This window comes from Tachysurus vachellii, chromosome 23 (assembly GCF_030014155.1).
Source record: "Tachysurus vachellii isolate PV-2020 chromosome 23, HZAU_Pvac_v1, whole genome shotgun sequence".
Lineage (NCBI taxonomy): Eukaryota > Metazoa > Chordata > Actinopteri > Siluriformes > Bagridae > Tachysurus > Tachysurus vachellii.
Genome location: NC_083482.1, coordinates 8951560 through 8971835, shown reverse-complemented (window position 1 = coordinate 8971835; position 20276 = coordinate 8951560). Strand labels below are relative to the sequence as shown.

Sequence of the window (20276 nt, the reverse complement as noted above, 5' to 3'; positions counted from 1 at the left end):
AAAACAATTTATTTGTATATTTACTTTTAACAATTCTCATTGTCTCAAAACAGCTATACGTATGAAGTATGAAAACAGAAGAGAGAGAGAGAAAAGAAATAAATAAATAATAATAATAATAATAATAATAATAAGAAGAAGAAGAAGAAGAAGAAGAAGAAGAAGAAGAAGAAGAAGAAGAAGAAAAAGAAGAAGAAATAAGGATAAAAAATAAATAAATTAATATTTACAATTAAAGTTTAAAATTAATTTTAAAAAGATTGACTTAAAATTTAAAATACTATATTACTATCCCTATCCCTAACGAGCAAGCCGGAGGCAACTGCAGCAAGGAAAAACTCCCTGAGATGACATGAGGAAGAAACCTTGAGAGGAACCAGGCACAGAAGAGAACCCATCCTCATTTGGGTAACACTGAACAGGAAATAATGTAAATGTAAATAATGTCCTTTCTACAACAGTTTATGATGCAACCGAGAGCTCCTGAGGAACTAATGGGTCATTGTAAACTCTGAGTTCAGCGCAGACCTGATTGCTGATCAAGGCCAGACCATACAGCTGACTGACACAACATTGGTTCAAAAGAAGGCATGACAGTCTCTGGGTGGCTCCATCCACAACAATCCCATAAGACACTGGCTGAAAACAAGATTGTAGTAAAAAACAAATTACTGCTGAAGTATTGAATACACCTATGGATCAAAGTATTAATAAATAAGTATAAATCTACACTCACTGTCCACTTTATTAGGAACATTCATGCAGTTATTGAATCAGACAAATAACAGCAACTCAATTACTATGCACCATAGTGAACATTATATTTTAAATTTAAAATAGAATATTAGGAATAGTGGACAGCAATGGATTCCTTACTCTGGTTTGTGGGCATATTTGTTGCTTCAGCTCATAAATCTGTTCTTTATCACAGTCTTTTTGTTTTGTTTTGTTTTGTTTTGTTTTGTTTAGTCCACATGTTAAATCCTTGCGCCATTTAGCTATTTAACAGCTAATTCACTTTTTTAAACTTTAAAATAGTTCTGCACTAAAAGGTTGTTATTTTAAGACAAAAATATTTTTTTGTACCCTATACAATCTTTTTAATGTTAAGTCTTTAGTATTAAATAAATGAATAGTGGTGTAAATAGTTACATACATAATTATTTAAACATGTTGGAATAAGAAATAAAATAAAATAAATACACTGGCAACTATGTAAGCGTTATTTTAATGTTTTTATTACATACTTACCTTTCTTTCTATTCTGAAGAATCAAAGGAAAGGTGTACGGGACCAGCTATGCTGTATGGTTTAGAGACTGTAGCTGTGAGGAAAAGACATGAGGCAGAGATGGAGGTAGCAGAGATGAGGATGTTGAGGTTCTCTTTAGGAGTGACGAGGATGGACAGGATTAGGAACGATTAGGTCAGACAGGATAGATTGAGATGGTTTGGACATGTACAGAGGAGTGAGATGGTTATATTGGTAGAAGGATGTTGGAGATGGAGGTGAGGTGTAGAGGAAGGACAAAGAGAAGGTATAATATATGGGCATGAAGTTAATTGGTTAGGTGTTATGTGGAAACAGATGATTTGCTGTGGCTTTCTGGCTTTCTTTTTATTCTCTTATTAGTAATCTTGTCTCTCTTTTCATCTGAGGGATTTGATATTATAAAAATAGCCACATGATTTACATTGACATGATTTTGTGTGAAACTTTGTGTGCTGCCATTTTGGCCAGGACTCCCTGGTAGAAGAGATTTTTTATCTCAATGGGATTATTCCTGGTAAAATAAAAGATAAATAAATAAAAATAGATAAATTTATAGCTAAATTAACAGCCGAATAAATAAATTCGGGGCGCACGGTGGCTTAGTGGTTATCACGTTCGCCTCACACCTCCAGGGTCGGGGTTCGATAATAACCCTCCGCCTTGTGTGTGTGGAGTTTGCATGTTCTCCCCGTGCCTCGGGGGTTTCCTCCGGGTACTCCGGTTTCCTCCCCCGGTCCAAAGACATGCATGGTAGGTTGATTGGCATCTCTGGAAAATTGTCCGTAGTGTGTGATTGTGTGAGTGAATGAGAGTGTGTGTGTGTGCCCTGCGATGGGTTGGCACTCCGTCCAGGGTGTATCCTGCCTTGATGCCCAATGACGCCTGAGATGCAATTACGCACAGGCTCCCCGTGACCCGAGAATAGTTCGGATAAGCGGTAGAAAATGAATAAATGAATGATTAAATAAATCTCTTCCGCACCACTAGAGGGCGGTGTGCATATTAAGTAATTTCGAGGTTGAATCCCAAAAATCTGTAATGTAAACAAAGTGCACTACATAGGGCGCAGAAGCCATTACTTTCTTTTCCCTATAGCGTGCCTATGCGTGGCGTGTGTAGGCAGTTGGTATTCAGCCAAAACGTACAACATACTACGGTAAATTGCGCACTTTTTCCCCCACATACTGTTTCGTGTGGTAGTATGTGTTTTTCAACGTAGCTGGTATGTGTCTTAAACTGAACCGTTCTTCATCCTAGTTCAGATTTGCATCCTACAGCATCAGTACCGAATGAACCAGAATAAAGCGATTAAAAACTGAACGCCAAATCGACATCCTGAGTGTCAAGGTAAGCTATGGGTTCCTTAGAATAAACAAATATGGCGCCCAACGCTGACTAGCCATTTAGTTAGCATTGTAATTAGCTAGCTTCCTTGCTAGCAGGATTTGTAAACAGATGTGCATTTGTACGTTATTAGACCTAATGTTTGTATCGATATTCTGATACTTCTCTCTCTCTCTCTCTCTTTTTTTTTTTTAATTTATTTATTTTTTTGCAGGTTTGTGTTCATTGTCTGTTTGAATTTCTGTTTACATTTATGTTTTGCTCGCTAGCTTCGGTCAATGTGACATTGCTGGACTTAAAGCTTGGTCTTTCACATGGAATTCACATAATATCTCATTGATAACGTAGTATCAAAAGATATATACTTGTTATATATAATTGTTGTTAAGTAAGAAACTACGCTTTCGTTTATTTGGTCTATGAAAATAAAAAAAATACTTTGGACACCAGTGGGCTGAAATATATGGCAGCTGTATTAAAGTTAATCCAATAAAAAAGGGTTTAAATATATTCTGTATTTGCTCTGTGCATGTTAAAGAAATGCTAAAATTGGGCTAAAAAGTCTAAATATATTCTGTATTTTCTCTGTGCATGTCAAAGAAATGATAAAATTTGGCTAAAATTATTTTTAATTGTATTAGTCTGGTTATATAGTCATTTTCTATACATTTTTATTATTTGTATTTTATTTTATTTACATTTTTATAGTAATTTTTAAATCCTTCCTTTTTTTTTCTTCCAGCATAGTGCTTTATTTGCTCCAAGTGTCCCAGCAGTCAGGTCAGCATGGCAGAAGCTCACCAAGCTGTGGCCTTTCAATTCACCGTCTCTCCTGATGGAATCGACTTGCAGCTGAGTCATGAAGCCTTGCGCCAGGTTTACCTGTCAGGCCTCCACTCATGGAAGAAGAAGTTCATCCGCTTCAAGGTACTGGTTTAAATCGTTCATATCAAAGTGTTCAGCTATGCCATTTGATCAGGTTTATTACATGACACACAAAACTGCATATGGAAACACCTGAGAATGGCAGAATGTGATGGAGGAGCTTGTGGTGCTTATGAATTTTGATAGTTTTGAAATTTTCCATATGCTGTGGATGTATCTAGTCATATGTCTTTTTATGGTGAGAGACATTTCCTAAAAAAAACAATAAATAATAAATTGAAAGACCTTTTCAGAAATCATAGCAAAGTGATTTTAAACAATTTTTTGTCATGTTTGTTACTGAGAAAATCCAGTGATGTTTTTCAGTGATAAAACCATGTGGGTATGCAAATACTGTATGAAACAGATTATGTGCTTTAATTTTTAGTTGATAATATTTAACATTTTTGTAGATTTTTATTTATTTATTTTTTTTACAGGTGAAGCTGACCTCCTCTAATAAAAATGTCCACATTTTTCCACAGAATGGCATTATGACTGGGGTATATCCAGGCAGTGCCCCAGGACTGATGCTGGTACTTGCAGGGTACATGGGCAGGGCAAAATATGCTCAAGTGGATCCATCTTTAGGTCTTGTCTTTAAAATTGGCAAATATGTCCCAATAAGGTAAAACTGTAACTATTACTTTCTTTTCTTAAACAGATTATACACTTTCAAAAATTTCTCTAGACTCACTACATATATGGTGTACATTTTTCCTTACAAATTCATCATCTACATAGTGTACTCTATATCAAGTGACTGTCATTGTATTTTTAGTAGTATTGGTGTAGCTTTATATTTTCCGATCTACCATGTCTTTGCTTCTTCCTGCAGTAAATACATGTCTCTGGACAACCAGAGTCGAGTCGGGGGCATTTTGGTGGGCACAGGACTCTGGGTGGTCATCATTTTTACCATGAGAAGCATATTAAAGGGCCTTCTCTCCTGGCATGGCTGGATGCGCGAACGTCACGGCTCATTAACATGGAAAACACAAATCTGGCTGGTGAGTAAGTCAGTAAGGATGCTGTGTCATTTGTAGACATTTATAAAATGGTTGATTTCTAAAGCCTTAAAATTAATGTATTGATTAACTTCTGATATACTAGCTGTAGTTTTTTTATTTATCAGAGTTATAACACAATACAACAGCACAGTTCTTATAATTATATTCTAATATATTTATATTAATGTCTTCATTCTCATACATACTTATTTGTATAACAGTTTATTCACAGTTAATCTTATAGTGGATGCTACAAATAAATATTTAAAAAAGTGTTATTGTAGGATGGAGTTTTTCTAACACTGGATTGAGGATTTAGTGGTTTCTTAGTAGACAGTGTATTATATTGTCTTATTAAGTTCAAGAGAAAAAAAAGAGGGGCAGATTAATGGCTTTTTAGAGTTGCTGAAACTCGAGTGATAAGAGGAACTTGTTTTACAAACTTACAAACTCCACAATGTTAAATGTAACCAAAAACCTAAAAAAAAAGATGATATTTGTTCTTTAATAAATAAAATAAAATGGTTATTGTTGGCAAATTACTGTGTTGTAACACACCTCTGTTACGGTTTCTTTTTCTACACATTTTATGTTTATTGTTGCGTTTGTAGGTTCTCGTGAAAGTTTTCTCAGGGATGCAAACACCAAATCTGTACAGCTTCCAGACATCGCTGCCTAATCTACCCCTGCCCTCCGTTAAAGACACAATGAAACGAGTAAGCTCAATTTTTTGCCTCTAAATGTTAAGCTTGATAAGTATTGTTTACTTAGCACTTGATTATTTGCTTCATTTGTCAGTTCTTTAATTATAATGTGACTCACTTTGCAGATTGGTTTATTTTCTAAAGACCCAGCAGTGGTCTGGGTCTGGTCCTGTTTTCAGACTTATCTAGGTATTTATCTCCTCAAATATGAGGTACATTGTGTTTGATGTCCATTAACCCACTAAAATGCACGTAGTTCTAGTGTTGGCGTGGATGTGGGAATGCAGGCATTACTGGTAACCAAGTGTACTCTCTGGTTTCATTTATAATTGCAGACCATTTATGAGAGAGCCGACATATAGCACGTTGTAATCACATGCCTGACTAAAACCCCTGTACTCACAGTATCTGGAGTCTGTGCGCCCTCTACTGGATGACAAAGAGTACAAAAAGATGGAGGAACTCGCTTCAGACTTTCAGAAGACCCTGGCTCCCAAACTCCAGTGGTACTTGAAGTTGAAGTCATGGTGGGCCACCAATTATGTAGGTTTTAAACATTTTGTTTGTTGTTTTTTTATTACATTATATATATCTGTGTGTTTACATTCTTCTCATTTCACTCACTCTTGTGTGTTTTCTTTCAGGTCAGCGATTGGTGGGAGGAGTACATCTATCTTAGGAGCCGTAACCCGATTATGGTCAATAGCAACTATTATGCAATGGTAAGACATATTTCTCATTCTTCAAGGCGCTCTGAGGTGATTAGTGCTACTGTCTTCTAATTTGAGCTTTTAAATGATTTCCTTCCTCCAGGATTTCCTCCATGTTTTACCCACACATCTTCAGGCGGCAAGGGCTGGTAATACCATCCATTCCATCATGCTCTATCGGAGGAAGCTGGACAGAGCTCAGATTAAACCGGTTAGAACGTCTTTTGAAGAGATAAACAGTGACTTTTTTAACAGACTGTAATGGCTTTTTTTTCTTGTCATATTAACTGCCTGCTTAAAGACACACTAACCAAATAGCAGGTTTCAGCCATTAGGTGAGAATTCACATGAAAATCTTTAGCAATGCACTTTTACTTTTAATAGATACTTACTCATCACACACATAACTGCATGTTATAATGATCATGTCTTCTGGCTTGAACGTCTATATTACTTGAATCCAAGTTTTTGTGGTTATTTTGAATTTTACCCTGAGCTTTTGTGCCGGTTTTTGTTTCATGCTTCCTGATGATATGCTCATGGCGGCGCAGCTCTTTGCGCTAGCAAACAGGGTACCGTTCTGCTCGGCCCAGTGGGAGCGGTTGTACAATACCAGCCGTATCCCAGGCAAGGAGAGGGGTAAGATGAGTCTGTTTTGGCAGCCTGCAATAGCTCATTGAGATTCTATAAGACCCTGTAGAGTACAGGAGTTCTTCTCATTGCCATTACATTCCTCCATCTTATCGCCTTTTTTGTGTGTGCTTCTTTATTTTTTTATTTTTCATTCTTTTTGCATTGGATCCTTCTCCCTCCATTTTGACCCACAGAGTTCAGACTCTCTTCAATGCTCCGAACCCCAAGATTGACTGGCAACCTTGTTCCCTCAGGAAGATATGCTGTAGCACCTCATTAGCTACACAGCCCATTAAAGCCCCCTCCTCACAATTATTTTTGACCTTGTACCTCTTTGCTTTTCCTTTCAGCTTTTGCTACAAAACACTATTCCTATGTGCTCATCACAGTATGAGCGCATGTTCAACACCAGTCGCATCCCAGGCATAGAGACAGGTACAGACTCCTCATGGCACAGCCCTCACGCTTAAGCTAGCTTTTGAGCCACCTTTACACCTAACTGCCCTACACTTGGTGTGTCCTTCTAAGCTTTATACTCAGTGGTTATCATATCTGCCTTGATTGGTGATGACTAGCTCAAGATACTTTAATAAATTGGCGTATTAGCTTGTTTACCTTAGTGGGGTCAACTGAGCCTATGCCACTTTAGCACATGAAATGGAGTGAACATAGAATAACACCAGTTTCTTGTGATTTACACTTTACCCCACAATGATACCTCTTAAATCTGATTCTGATTTTCTTTTCCCCCATTAAGTCTCAATGCATTATTTACCAAAAGGTCAGACATTTGTTTTGACACTAAGTTATCAATCTTAAATTTAATGTGCTTTGTCAAAGGAAAAGTACACAACCACGTGGAATGATAAGTAATGCATGAAACAAAAGTCTTGACCTAATTGTCATTCCCATGTTTCCCCTCCTGTGGCTTGTTGTGGTGTTGCTCTTTTTAAAATATTCATGCTCCTGGCCTTTTTCTATTTTAAATGCCTGCTTCTTTCTTTGCTTGAACCACTACATTATTTTCTCCTCTGAGTGTAGACACCATCCAGCATGTGTCAGACAGCAGGCATATTGTGGTGTACCACAGAGGGCGCTATTTTAAGGTGAGCATGTTTTACGATGGACGCCTGCTACTGCCACGAGAGATAGAGCAACAGATTGAGAGGATCCTTGCTGACACCTCAGAGCCCCAGCCTGGAGAAGAGAAACTGGCTGCCCTAACTGCAGGAGACAGGTAAATACATAGTAAATCTGGCACTGGCTAATTATAGCATTACAACTCATTACTGGTAAATAATGTTCTCTAAGCTTGATTCTGTGCATTGCACTTCTGCTACATGAATGGCTGACAGTTTGTCACTTACGACTCACATGGTATTGATTTACCATTGATATCAATAAAGCAAATTGTTATTAAAACCTCAATTTTGACACATTTTGGCTTTTTATAAATAAGAAGTTGTGACGTTATCATATTTTATCAGTATTACATATGTTAGTTTTTCATTTGTGAAAGTAAAACTGTGTCGGTCAGACTTTAGACTCTACTGTAATAGTGACTTGTGTGGGCTCTCAGTTATTATGTTGGCTTTGTAGAAGCCAACATTCTGTTTTCCTTTATAAGCTTATTATTATTATTATTAATGGTGCTTGAAAAGCATCATTATTGTTATTCTGCATACTTATTATTATTCTTCCGGACACTTTTTAGGCGCGTAACTTGTCCCGCAGCTTTTGTCCTAGACCCATGAATGAGGTGTCAAATCGACCGGCTCGTTGAGGACAGGTGTGCTATGACTTTTATAAGCGATCGGAATTCCGGAATTCCCGCTACGGAAGCTCAAAGGGGTTTTTTTTCCCATAGACTTCTTAAAATTCTTTTGTTCTCTCTGTAGATGTAAAGCACACTCTCAATACATGTAACTATCAACTCCACACTATCAATCCAATGATTCCACAAGTATTGGCCCCCAGTCAATACACTTTTGTCCAAAAGTATTGGCACCCCACCGGGTATTCACGTGACGTCATGTGTAGCCCCGCCCCCAAAATAAGCGAAATCAAAAATTTTGCACAACATGGACATGTCATATATCAAAACACTCAGCATGATGAGGGGAACTGCCTCACGCATGTTTTGGTGACGTCACGTGACGTCACGTGTAGCCCCGCCCCCAAAATAAGCGAAATCAAAAAGTTTGCACAACATGGACATGTCATATACCAAAACACTCAGCACGATGAGGGGAACTTGCCACGTGCAAGCACCATTCACATTTTCTTCAGGAAATGTACATTCTAGTTATTATTATTATTATTATTATTATTATTAATGGTGCTTTCAAAGCATCATTATTGTTATTCTGCATACTTATTATTATTATTCTTCCGGACACTTTTTCGGCGCGTAACTTGTCCCGCAGCTTTTGTCCTAGACCCATGAATGAGGTGTCAAATCGACCGGCTCGTTGAGGACAGGTGTGCTATGACTTTTATAAGCGATCGGAATTCCGGAATTCCCGCTACGGAAGCTCAAAGGGGTATTTTTTTTCCCCATAGACTTGAATGGGGAATTCTTAAAATTCTTTTGTTCTCTCTGTAGATGTAAAGCACACTCTCAAAACATGTAACTATCAACTCCACACTATCAATCCAATGATTCCACAAGTATTGGCCCCCAGTCAATACACTTTTGTCCAAAAGTATATTGGCACCCCACCGGGTATTCACGTGACGTCACGTGTAGCCCCGCCCCCAAAATACTGTTCTATGCAGTATAATAATAAGTAGAATTCCATAATGACTGCAGTTTTTACATGAAATGTCAAAACACTTAGTAGTCACTTTTGTCCAAAAGTATTGCCACCCCACCGGGTATTCACGTGACGTCACGTGTAGCCCCGCCCCCAAAGTAAGCGAAATCAAAAAGTTAGCACAACATGGACATGTCATATATCAAAACACTCAGCCCGATGAGGGGAACTGCCTCACGCGTGTTTTAGTCACGTCACGTGATGTCACGTATAGCCCCGCCCCCAAAATAAGCGAAATCAAAAAATTAGCACAACATGGACATGTCATATATCAAAACACTCAGCACAATGAGGGGAACTTGCCACGTGCAAGCACCATTCACATTTTCTTCAGGAAATGTACATTCTAGTTATTCTAGTAGTTCTATAACATTCTGAAATCCGTTATAAGCTTATTATTATTATTATTATTATTATTATGTTGGCTTTGTAGAAGCCAACATTCTGATTTCCTTTATAAGCTTATTATTATTATTATTATTATTATTATTATTATTATTATTATTATTATTCTTAGCCACAAATTTATCAAGAGTAACTCGTCCTAGGGCTTTCGAGCCACATGCACCAAATTCGGATATGTCGTAGACCCTGGTCTGAAGTTTGTTGCTACTACTTTTCTAAGCGATCGGAATTCCGGCATTCCCGGTACGGAAGCTCAAAGTGGCCTTTTTTCGTATCCACTTCCATTATAAATTTTGGAGGTTTATAACTCGGCAAGTTTTCGAGCGATTTACACCAAACTCGGACAGGTTCTTTAGGACGTTACTCCGGACAAAGTTCCGGACTCGGCGTTCCGACGGAACTTTCGGTTTTCCCGTAGTCGACGATGGAACGTCCCATAGACTTGAATGGGGAATTCCTAAAATTCCTCTAAGCTTTCACACACGCAGCGTGCGCAGAGCTCAGGCACGGCTTCTCTCCTGTGTTCTAGCAGTATAATAATAAGTAGAATCCCATAATGACTGCAGTATTGACATGAAATGTCCAAACCTTCAGTAGCCACTTTTTGCCAAAAGTATTGGCACCCCACCGGGTATACTGGTGACGTCACGTGTAGCCCCGCCCCCAGATTAAGCGAAATCAAAAATGAGCACAATATGGACATGTCATATATCAAAACACTCAGCCCAATGAGGGGAACTGCCCCACGTGTATTTTGGTCACGTCACGTGACGTCACGTGTATAGCCCCACCCCCAAAATAAGCGAAATCAAAAATTTGCACAACATGGACATGTGACATATCAAAACACTCAGCCCGATGAGGGGAAGTGCCTCACGTGTGTTATGGTCACGTCACGTCACGTGTCGTCACGTGTCATCACGTGAAAATAAAAAATTTGCACAACATGGACATGTGACATATCAAAACACTCAACACAATGGGGGAACTGCCCCACGCGTATTTTGGTAACGTCACGTGACGTCACGTGTAGCCCCGCCCCCAAAATAAGCGAAATCAAAAATTAGCACAACATGGACATGTCATATATCAAAACACTCAGCCCAATGAAGGGAAGTGCCTCACGTGTGTTATGGTCACGTCACGTCACGTGTCGTCACGTGTCATCACGTGAAAATAAAAAATTTGCACAACACGGACATGTGACATATCAAAACACTCAGCCCAATGAGGGGAAGTGCCTCACGTGTGTTATGGTCACGTCACGTGTCGTCACGTGTCATCACGTGAAAATAAAAAATTTGCACAACATGGAAATGTGACATATCAAAACACTCAGCACAATGAGGGGAACTGCCTCATGGGTATTCGGATCATGTCACATGCTCATGTCCGCTCGCCTCCAAAAGTATTGGCACCCTAGCGGTCCAGTAGCTTTCACAATGTTTCTGTCCACTTGCCTCCAAAAGTAACACTAACCCTTATGTCCACTCGCCTCCAAAAAGCACCGGCCTTTGCGAATACTTGCACCGTCAAAGCCAACATCAAAGTTTGTCTCGACGAACTTTACAAATCTAGTTATTATTATTATTTTAGACAAAACTTATCAATTATTAAATTAAATACTTATTTTTTCGTATCCACTCCCATTATAAACTTTGGAGGTTTATAACTCGGCAAGTTTTCGAGTGATTTACACCAAACTCGGACAGGTTCTTTAGGACGTTACTCCGGACAAAGTTCCGGACTCGGCGTTCCGACGGAACTTTCGGTTTTCCCGTAGTCGACGATGGAACGTCCCATAGACTTGAATGGGGAATTCCTAAAATTCCTCTAAGCTCTCACACACGCAGCGTGCACAGAGCTCAGGCACGGCTTCTCTCCTGTGATCTATGCAGTATAATAATAAGTAGAATCCCATAATGACTGCAGTATTGACATGAAACGTCCAAACCCACAGTAGCCACTTTTTGCCAAAAGTATTGGCACCCCACCGGGTATACTGATGACATCACGTGACGTCATGTGTAGCCCCGCCCCCAGAATAAGCGAAATAAAAAATTTGCACAACATGGACATGTGACATATCAAAACACTCAGCACAATGAGGGGAACTGCCTCACGGGTATTCGGATTACGTCACATGCTCATGTCCCCTCCAAAAGTATTGACACCCTAGCTGTCTAGTAGCTTTCACAATCTTTCTGTCCACTTGCCTCCAAAAGTAACACTAACCCTTATGTCCACTCGCCTCCAAAAAGCACCGGCCTTTGCGAATACTTGCACCGTCAAAGCCAACATCAAAGTTTGTCTCGACGAACTTTACAAATCTAGTTGTGATTGTACTCATTTATTACTTTTTGCATTTCAGGGTACCTTGGGCATGCGCCCGTGATGCCTACCTTAGACAGGGGAAGAACAGACAAAGTCTTGATGCTGTGGAAAAGGCAGCATTCTTTGTTACTTTGGATGACACCGAGCAGCGTCACAATCCAGACAGCCCAGTCGAGTCACTGCACAGTTTTGGTAAATCCTTGCTGCACGGCAAGTGCTATGACAGGTAAATCTGACAGTCATATTAAAGATGCTACCAACGTGTAGCTGCATGCTTAGTGCGAGTTAGTTGTTTGGTTTACTATCAGATTTTTTCCTTTCAGGTGGTTTGATAAGTCTTTCAACTTGATCGTCTATAAGAACGCAACAATTGGCCTGAATGCAGAGCACAGCTGGGCTGATGCTCCAATCATAGGCCACCTTTGGGAGGTAGGGATATAATTAATCATTCTGAAAATAATGTATCTTTGGTAGTATTATGATACATTGGTGGTTCACACATCGTCAATGTAAACCTACATTTATTGCTAATTGTGAGCTTTAATCGCACTTCTCCTCATCTTGTTATTAAAGAATGTGCTGTCAACTGATGCTATCAAGCTGGGTTACACAGACGATGGCCACTGTGCGGGACAGACTCACCGGAACCTCCCTGGACCTCAGAGGCTACAGTGGAACATCCCGCCCGAGGTACATTACATACTCAAACCACAGCTCTGTATTTTGACTGCTGTTACTACAATAACCTGACGTAACCTACGCAAGCTGATACTAATATTCACACTGGAGGTGTTTTCCAGTGGTCCAGTGGTACTCCATTCAAACTGTAATATACATTCACAGCTAAACAGCCTAACATTAACAGAGAAGAATAACGCATTCTTTGTCATAATAGCTAAGATTAAATTGTGGACCGTATGTCAACAAAACACTTGTGATGCTCATATATTATGCTTTTACTTAAAAAAATACTTACAATGGTATATTATATGAACTGATATATAGATTTTGAGAGAATACCATGCATATTGAGGCACATGTTAAAAATGATATCATGTTATATGACAGTTCTGTCGAAATCTGTAAGAGGATTTCTATATTAGTGTAAGTGGAATAAAACTTTTCCTGGATGTGATGTTATATGAAAATAACCTACCACAAGGTCATTAAATATGGTTTGCCTTGGGATTTATAAAGCCACCCTTTCATGGCATATTTTTCTGTAACATCTTACTTATCATATCGAACCAGTTCTTGGTATGGGATTCAGATTTATCTAATCTTATTTCCCCTGTGTTTGCCATTTTCCCCTGATGATTCACACATGGTATGTGAATAATTTCCAGTGTCAAACCATGATCGCCAACTCCCTGTCCGTGGCTCAGGCTTTGGCTGATGATGTGGACATGGTCATTATTCCTTTCCAAGAGTTTGGCAAAGGACTGATCAAGAAGTGCAAGATCAGCCCAGATGCCTTCATCCAGATTGCCTTACAGCTCGCCAACTTCAAGGTGAGTTCACCAAAATAAGATATTCTAGTTGTTTATTGTACATGAATTACATATCACTAATGTCTATTTTCCTGAATCCCAGGACAAAGGAAAGTTCTTCTTGACTTACGAAGCATCCATGACTCGTTTTTTCAGAGAGGGGCGGACCGAGACGGTGCGATCGTGCACCATTGAGACCTCTGCCTTTGTCAAGGCCATGGTCAACAATGAGACGGTATTAAACTTCAATACTCATATACTTCAAAACTCTGAATACTCATTGGCATTCAGACAGATTGAATCATTTTGTGTTGATGTGTTTATAACATACTGTTACTTAGCTGTCATTTGCGTCTATAAACAAATCACACCTTTTTTTTTTTTTCTTTGCAAGTACAAACAACTAAGATGTCTTTGCCAAACACACTGTGGCATTCACACTTTTTGCTAAGATGATCGGCAGGTGCTAGCACTCAAAACCGCACTGCATAAATCAATCCATGATCTGTTTTGTAAGATTGCATGCTGCAAGCTTTGAGCCTTTATACTTCGTTTAGTTTGAAGTTTAATGACTAATATCTAATATTTACCAACCTCAGTACATGCTCCTCAATAGATTAAGGCTCATTACATGGCATAAATGACCATTATTGTATTGATATTGAGAGCTAAGCTGAGCTCTTTAGGCATTAAAGAGCTTCTTAAATCACAGGTTGGTAGCAATTAATACAGGTTCTAACAGTCAATTCACCTTGAATAAGACCATTTGTGGAGGTTGTATGGAATGTACAGTTAATATAAAAAGACTATACGTCCCTGTTAAAATTGCAGGGTTTTTGAGATCTAAAAACTTTAAACCAAGATAAATCATGACAGATATTTTTCTACCTTTAATGCAATATAGCAACCAACATAATTCATATTAAAACAAAAAAAACCTTGAATAACACAAGTTGCACAAGTGTGCACACCCCTTTGTTAAATACTTTGTTAAAGCACATTTTGCTTGTAATACAGAACTAACTTTTAAGTTAGCATCTCCCAACTTGCCCAGCATCTTGATTTGGTAATTTTATTCCACTTTTCCTTATAAAAATAATTCAGACCTTAAAGTTTCACCTTAAGTTTAGATTTTTAAGTAAATTGACCTCTGACTGTTACAAAGCAATGGCACTGGAAAGTCCTTAAAAATACGAAACCCCTAACAGATAAAGGCCGATGGAAAAATAATAAATGCTATCAAACTGAATTATTATTTTTATAATCCGCAGTATATAGAAGTGGTAGCTAATTTATTACTGCTTTGTTAAGAAATATTGTTGAACATTAAAGATTTTGCAACGATGGCCTTGATGCAGGTGATAAAATAGCTGGTGTTTTTAAAGGTGCGCATTTGGAATTTGGCAGCAAACATTAAGCTGCCTGATGGCACTGTAAATTAAACACTGTTATTCCATTTTATGTTTCAAAGCCGACGAGTGCATTAAATGGCCAGAAAGCATGCAGATAATAAATCTCCAGATATGAGCTTGAAACTCCTGTCTGTTTAAAGTGTTTTCAAAACACAAACTGTTCTATATTTAACTTAACAGCTCTGTGCACTGTGTTCAAGTTCATTAGAGCTGTGATTTTCACCAAACACCGTTTCCCGCTATGCCGAGACTACATTTGTATATGGAACTAGTACTTTATTTTGGTTGTTTTATGTCATGTGGGTTTTGTGTAATTATTGAAAGCACATAATGTGTGATTACTGTAGCTGTTAGTTGAGCAAAAGTATTGCTTTTGATAACATTTTACTGACCAGACTGAATGGCCAACAGATAAATATAACCCTTACGATTTGGTATTAACTAATATTTTACAAAATGGTCTTGTAAAAAAAATGCAATCACAAGTTGGCAGCTTTTAAGAAAATACCATATGTTTGGATATTTAAAGTTTACCAGTAGCAGAAATTGCAGATTGTAATTCATTAAGTACTTTCATGGCCACAAAGTTGAATATCGTTTAATCTTTTCAACTACATTTTACATGGTACGTATTTTAGTAATATAACCAGTAATATTGATATGCAGATTAGATTTTTTGGAGTAAAGAAACTGGTTCACATGTGGTCACTGCTACAAAATGATTTTGCAAGCAAATGCTGAACTTTTCTTAATTGAATGAAATCCAAGTATGTTTTAGAAATAATGCTCCTGGTCAGTAGAACATTTTGGGACTTAAGCCCAACATGTTTATTCCTAAATCATGTCATTATCCTGAAAATAAAAAAAAAATGTCTCATTTAATACCATAAACTATTTGCGTGTGTACATTCTCAGTCAGCTTCAAGGCACCTGACAAACTTTAAGTGGAATTTGCTGTCTCTTGTTGGCCCAGTTACCATGCCTACCATTTAAAAAGGCTGACGTTCTTGTATTCTTTTGCTTTAATATTTCATATGCCGCAGACATCAAGAGAGCACTTGAAGTGCTTTCAAACAACGGTATGCTTAGAGTCAGAACCTGTGTTTTGGCAGTGCTCTGAATTTAAATACGACTGGAGTGTGCTTCAGCACTGCAAGAGCAAATTCACAAACACTCACAGACAGGAGAGTGAGTTATGATAATGTGAAGCTTCTGCTGGTGTCGACGTTTTTGTGGCTCTCTTAGGGTAAAAAAAAAAGTACTGGCAATGATGTGAAATGATTTGTAACGGTACTTAATGCTGTTTAGTGGAATTAAACAGAAGGAAATGCAAGTCTGTACTTTTTTTTTGTTTGTTTTGCTTTTCGTAATAATAATGAATATTTGCATTAGCTAATGTTATAGCCTACTTGTTTAGATGTTATCATCTAGCTAGTCCATCTATTGGAATATATGACTGCATGATTCGAATGAAGATTTTTTTATCAGCATTTTACTTTTTTCTTCTCGGATCCTTTAAAAACATGAGCATTTTCTTTTTTTCAGCGAGAGAAGAAACTGAGTCTGCTGAAGCAGGCAGCAGGGAAGCACCAGCACATGTACCAAATGGCTATGACCGGGAAAGGCATTGACCGTCATCTCTTCTGCCTCTATGTGGTCTCACAGTACTTACAACAGGACTCTCCCTTCCTCAAAAAGGTAGTCTGAGATTGAAGCTGACAACAGGTTTAGACAATGGATGTGTGGTGTTTTCTATTAATCTTGCACTTTTGAAACAGAAAGACTATTACATTTTCTTTCATATTACACAATAACTCGCTTGATATGGCACACACAGCCAGTCGGACATAACATTTAAAGCATTTAGTATGGTGTGAAAAAAAAAAAAGCTTGTTTAAACCCACTTACTTTTTAACCTGTTTAAATGTACTGCTTTTCTATTGTTAGTACATGTAATGGTCAGACAGCACTAAAGCCCTTTTCAGGACTGGTGCAACTTTCAGTGTAATACAAACTACACACAATTGTTAAAATGAAGAGGAATCCTATTAAACCCTCTGTGCCGTCGGTCTAGCACTGACTCCCACCGTCACCTTGTCTGATCTTGTACACAGGTTCTCTCTGAGCCGTGGCGGTTGTCTACCAGTCAGACGCCACTGCAGCAGCCGGAGCTTTTTGATCTTCTGAACCATCCTGAGTATGTTTCCAGTGGTGGTGGTTTTGGCCCGGTAAGTTTGCTGCAGTCATATTCAGGTTACTTTTATGAATATTAAATAAAAAATAATACAGATCTAACGGCAATGATTGATCAAAACAACACACAGTACACTGTATGACAAGGAGTTTTTGGACACCTGACAGTTACCTCTGTGTATTCTTGTACATCCCATTCTCAAAACCATGGGCATTAATATGGAGATTCTTTTCTCTTCTGGGAAGTATTTTAGCTAGATTTTGGAATGTGGTTGTTGGGCCTTGTGCTTATTCAGCCACAAGAGTATTAGTGATGTTGGGCATGTAAGAAGGCCTGAATTGCAGCTGACCTTCTAGTTCATCCCAGAAAAAGCGGGGTCAGGCCTCTGTGCCAACATGGCAATGCTCCTTTACACGAAGCAATCTTCATAAAGTCATGGTTTTGCCAAAGTTGGCATAGAGGCCTGGCCCCGCTTTTTTTCTGTACTTACTTTCAGTAGTTCTGTACTTACTTATTCATTACTTCCAGTAAATGAATACTGTAATGCTTCAGTACGCAGATTCATTCTAGAAATTTCTGAGCTTACATATGGATATGATGACGTGTTCTTTTTGACTATGTAATGAATGTGTGTGGATGAAAACTGTATGGTTTTACATAAAACAAAAAATTTAGTCAAGCATTAGACAACATGATGCAAACATTTAAGGTATGGACAACATTTCTGATTGGTTATTGGGGCACAGGGAGCAGAAGGTTATAGTCAACAGAGGATTGATAGATCATTAGTTCTTTGGAGAAATTTACCACTGAAACATTTTTAAAAACACAGTATAATTTGCAAACACTCAAAGCAGTCAAATGACATTGGTCTCAGGGCATATAAACACAAATAAAGGCACAGATGAAGGTGCTATTAACCAAAGACCTGATTAAATTCTTGATTACATTGAGTCGTAAAAATAATAAAAATGCTTAAGTCCATTAAAAAACAGCTACAATAACTTGACAGCTAAAATATACTTTGAGACTTTTATATATGATAGATTTTTTTAATAAGCTCTGCTTTGCTCTGACAGGTGGCTGATGACGGTTATGGAGTCGCTTATATTATAGTGGGAGAGAACCTCATTAACTTCCATATCTCTTGCAAGTATTCCAGCCCGGAAACTGTGAGTATGCCGCCAATATTTTTGCCCAACACAAAAGTGTTCAACGCTGCTAGTTTCAGTAAGTTTTCAAAGTCTGGTTTGTTGATTGAAAGGTCTTTTTAAAATGTTTTCAAATGCAGGACGCGCAGCGATTTGGCAGCAACATCAAACAGGCGATGCTTGACATGCTGGAGTTGTTCCAGCTGGAAGCAAGAGCCCTGAAGTGACACGGTGATGATGTCACCTAAATAATTGTGTTTTTTTCTTTTTGTGTTATTGTTCAAATGATTCAGCCTTCTCAATTGATGCATTTGAATTCTTGATTGCTGTGACTATGAAATGTTTTAAAAAGAGAATGAGTGTACCGACTGTGTGTGAACGCGTGTGTGTGCTCACGCGTGTGTTGGTTCGATAGCGTTAAGATTTGGCCCTGCCATAATAAGCACCGTAACTGAACGGCTGAAGTCAGACAAGTCTCTTGGACAAGCAGTAGCCACAAATTAATTGAAATGCTGAAAGTAATTTAGGAAGGCAGTGATCTCATACGTAACACTCGCATTCAGCTTTGAATGATACTGAGCTCTTAAACCACACCGTCTTACAGTCCGCTTACATTTTAGCTTACATTTTATTGGACAAAATAACCGGCTAAGCATCGGTCAGTGAGGAAGCAGTTCTTTTTACCTTGGCTAACTCCTCGATGTGGTTAAAGGCATCATTGTGGTAATGCTTACTCAAAGTGATTTCAGTGGCTCTCCTGCATAACAGTCTTCCTGCACACATTTTAGATGGCTTAATAATACAGAAGTATGTATTACTATAATATATTAAATATTCTACAGTTACATGAGCATTTCATATTTAACCTGAATAGAAATAGGTTAGAATGAATTTCGGTTTATTGTTTACAAGAAAAAGATTGTGTTTCAGTTTCATAAACAGCCTAAAAATGAAGTAGTCATATTATGTTCATGTGCATTTATTTTTGTTATAATTAATTGTTTTTGTTAAAATTTTGTTTTTAATTATAATAAATACTTCAGCAATTTTTGTTCAAATTCAGCTTTTGAAAAGATTTAAATGAGTTATTTATTTCACTTTTTTTGAATATCTAATATTAGCTTAGTGCTTGAATTTGTCATAAAATGAAATTGAATGGAAAACTGAATGTTAATATTATGAATAATATTGCTATTATTAAAAAAAGCTAAATATGTCTCGTGTTTTTTTTTTTATTTATTTATTTATTTTTTTGACATACAGTGTCTTCGACATTTATTTCAGATACTGTTGATTTCTTGGATTTTCACATAGAAATCTCTAGTTTACACAGAATAGTTTGACAAACAAGAAACATGGAGCAAATGACAGTTCAGAGTTAAAAAGTAAAATGGCCAGATTGGTTTGAGCTCTCTACAACCATGGTGTGTTTATATAAAATCATTCTTTTCTTTGTCATTTCTGAAATTTTATTGTGTATCATTCTCTAACACCAGATTTTATCATGGGTTTAGGAACAAAACAAATACCATCAGAGTCCCGTGACTGCTGTTTCTATGCCATGTCAATGTTCAGCAATAAATAAATAAATCCTGTTCATAAGGCAGGTTTGATCATGTAAGGGTGTTTGTTTACTGTATATCTCTTCATGAGGAAAGGGTTTCTGACGACCCATTGAAATGGTGGTCTCTAGCAAAAGTCATCCAGTAGATTATCACAGACTATGATTATCGCAGTCATCACATAAACTTCTCATCACATTGTATTGCTGCTAATCTGGCAGCAGTGATCAAAGTCCCAATGTAAGCATTCCTCATTAAAGTGCTTCATTAAAAAGCAAATCTATAAAGATTATGTTGATTTAAAATGAGTTCTTT

The 20276-nt window shown here is 37.8% G+C and overlaps 1 protein-coding gene across 1 annotated transcript; it reads left to right on the top strand.

The window, feature by feature from the left end:
* Positions 1–2289: 2289 nt before the first annotated feature.
* On the top strand, positions 2290–20020 carry cpt1aa (carnitine palmitoyltransferase 1Aa (liver)). Its single transcript, XM_060859298.1, has 20 exons — positions 2290–2428; positions 2530–2619; positions 3359–3543; positions 4026–4168; positions 4379–4550; positions 5162–5266; positions 5660–5797; positions 5899–5976; positions 6068–6175; positions 6948–7032; positions 7639–7834; positions 12190–12378; positions 12476–12581; positions 12726–12842; positions 13499–13663; positions 13746–13877; positions 16600–16752; positions 17169–17282; positions 18328–18420; positions 18540–20020. Exons 3-20 carry the CDS (start codon positions 3403–3405, stop codon positions 18624–18626), a joined length of 2322 nt encoding a protein of 773 aa, XP_060715281.1. The 5' UTR covers positions 2290–2428; positions 2530–2619; positions 3359–3402; the 3' UTR covers positions 18627–20020.
* The last annotated feature ends 256 nt before the right edge of the window (positions 20021–20276 follow it).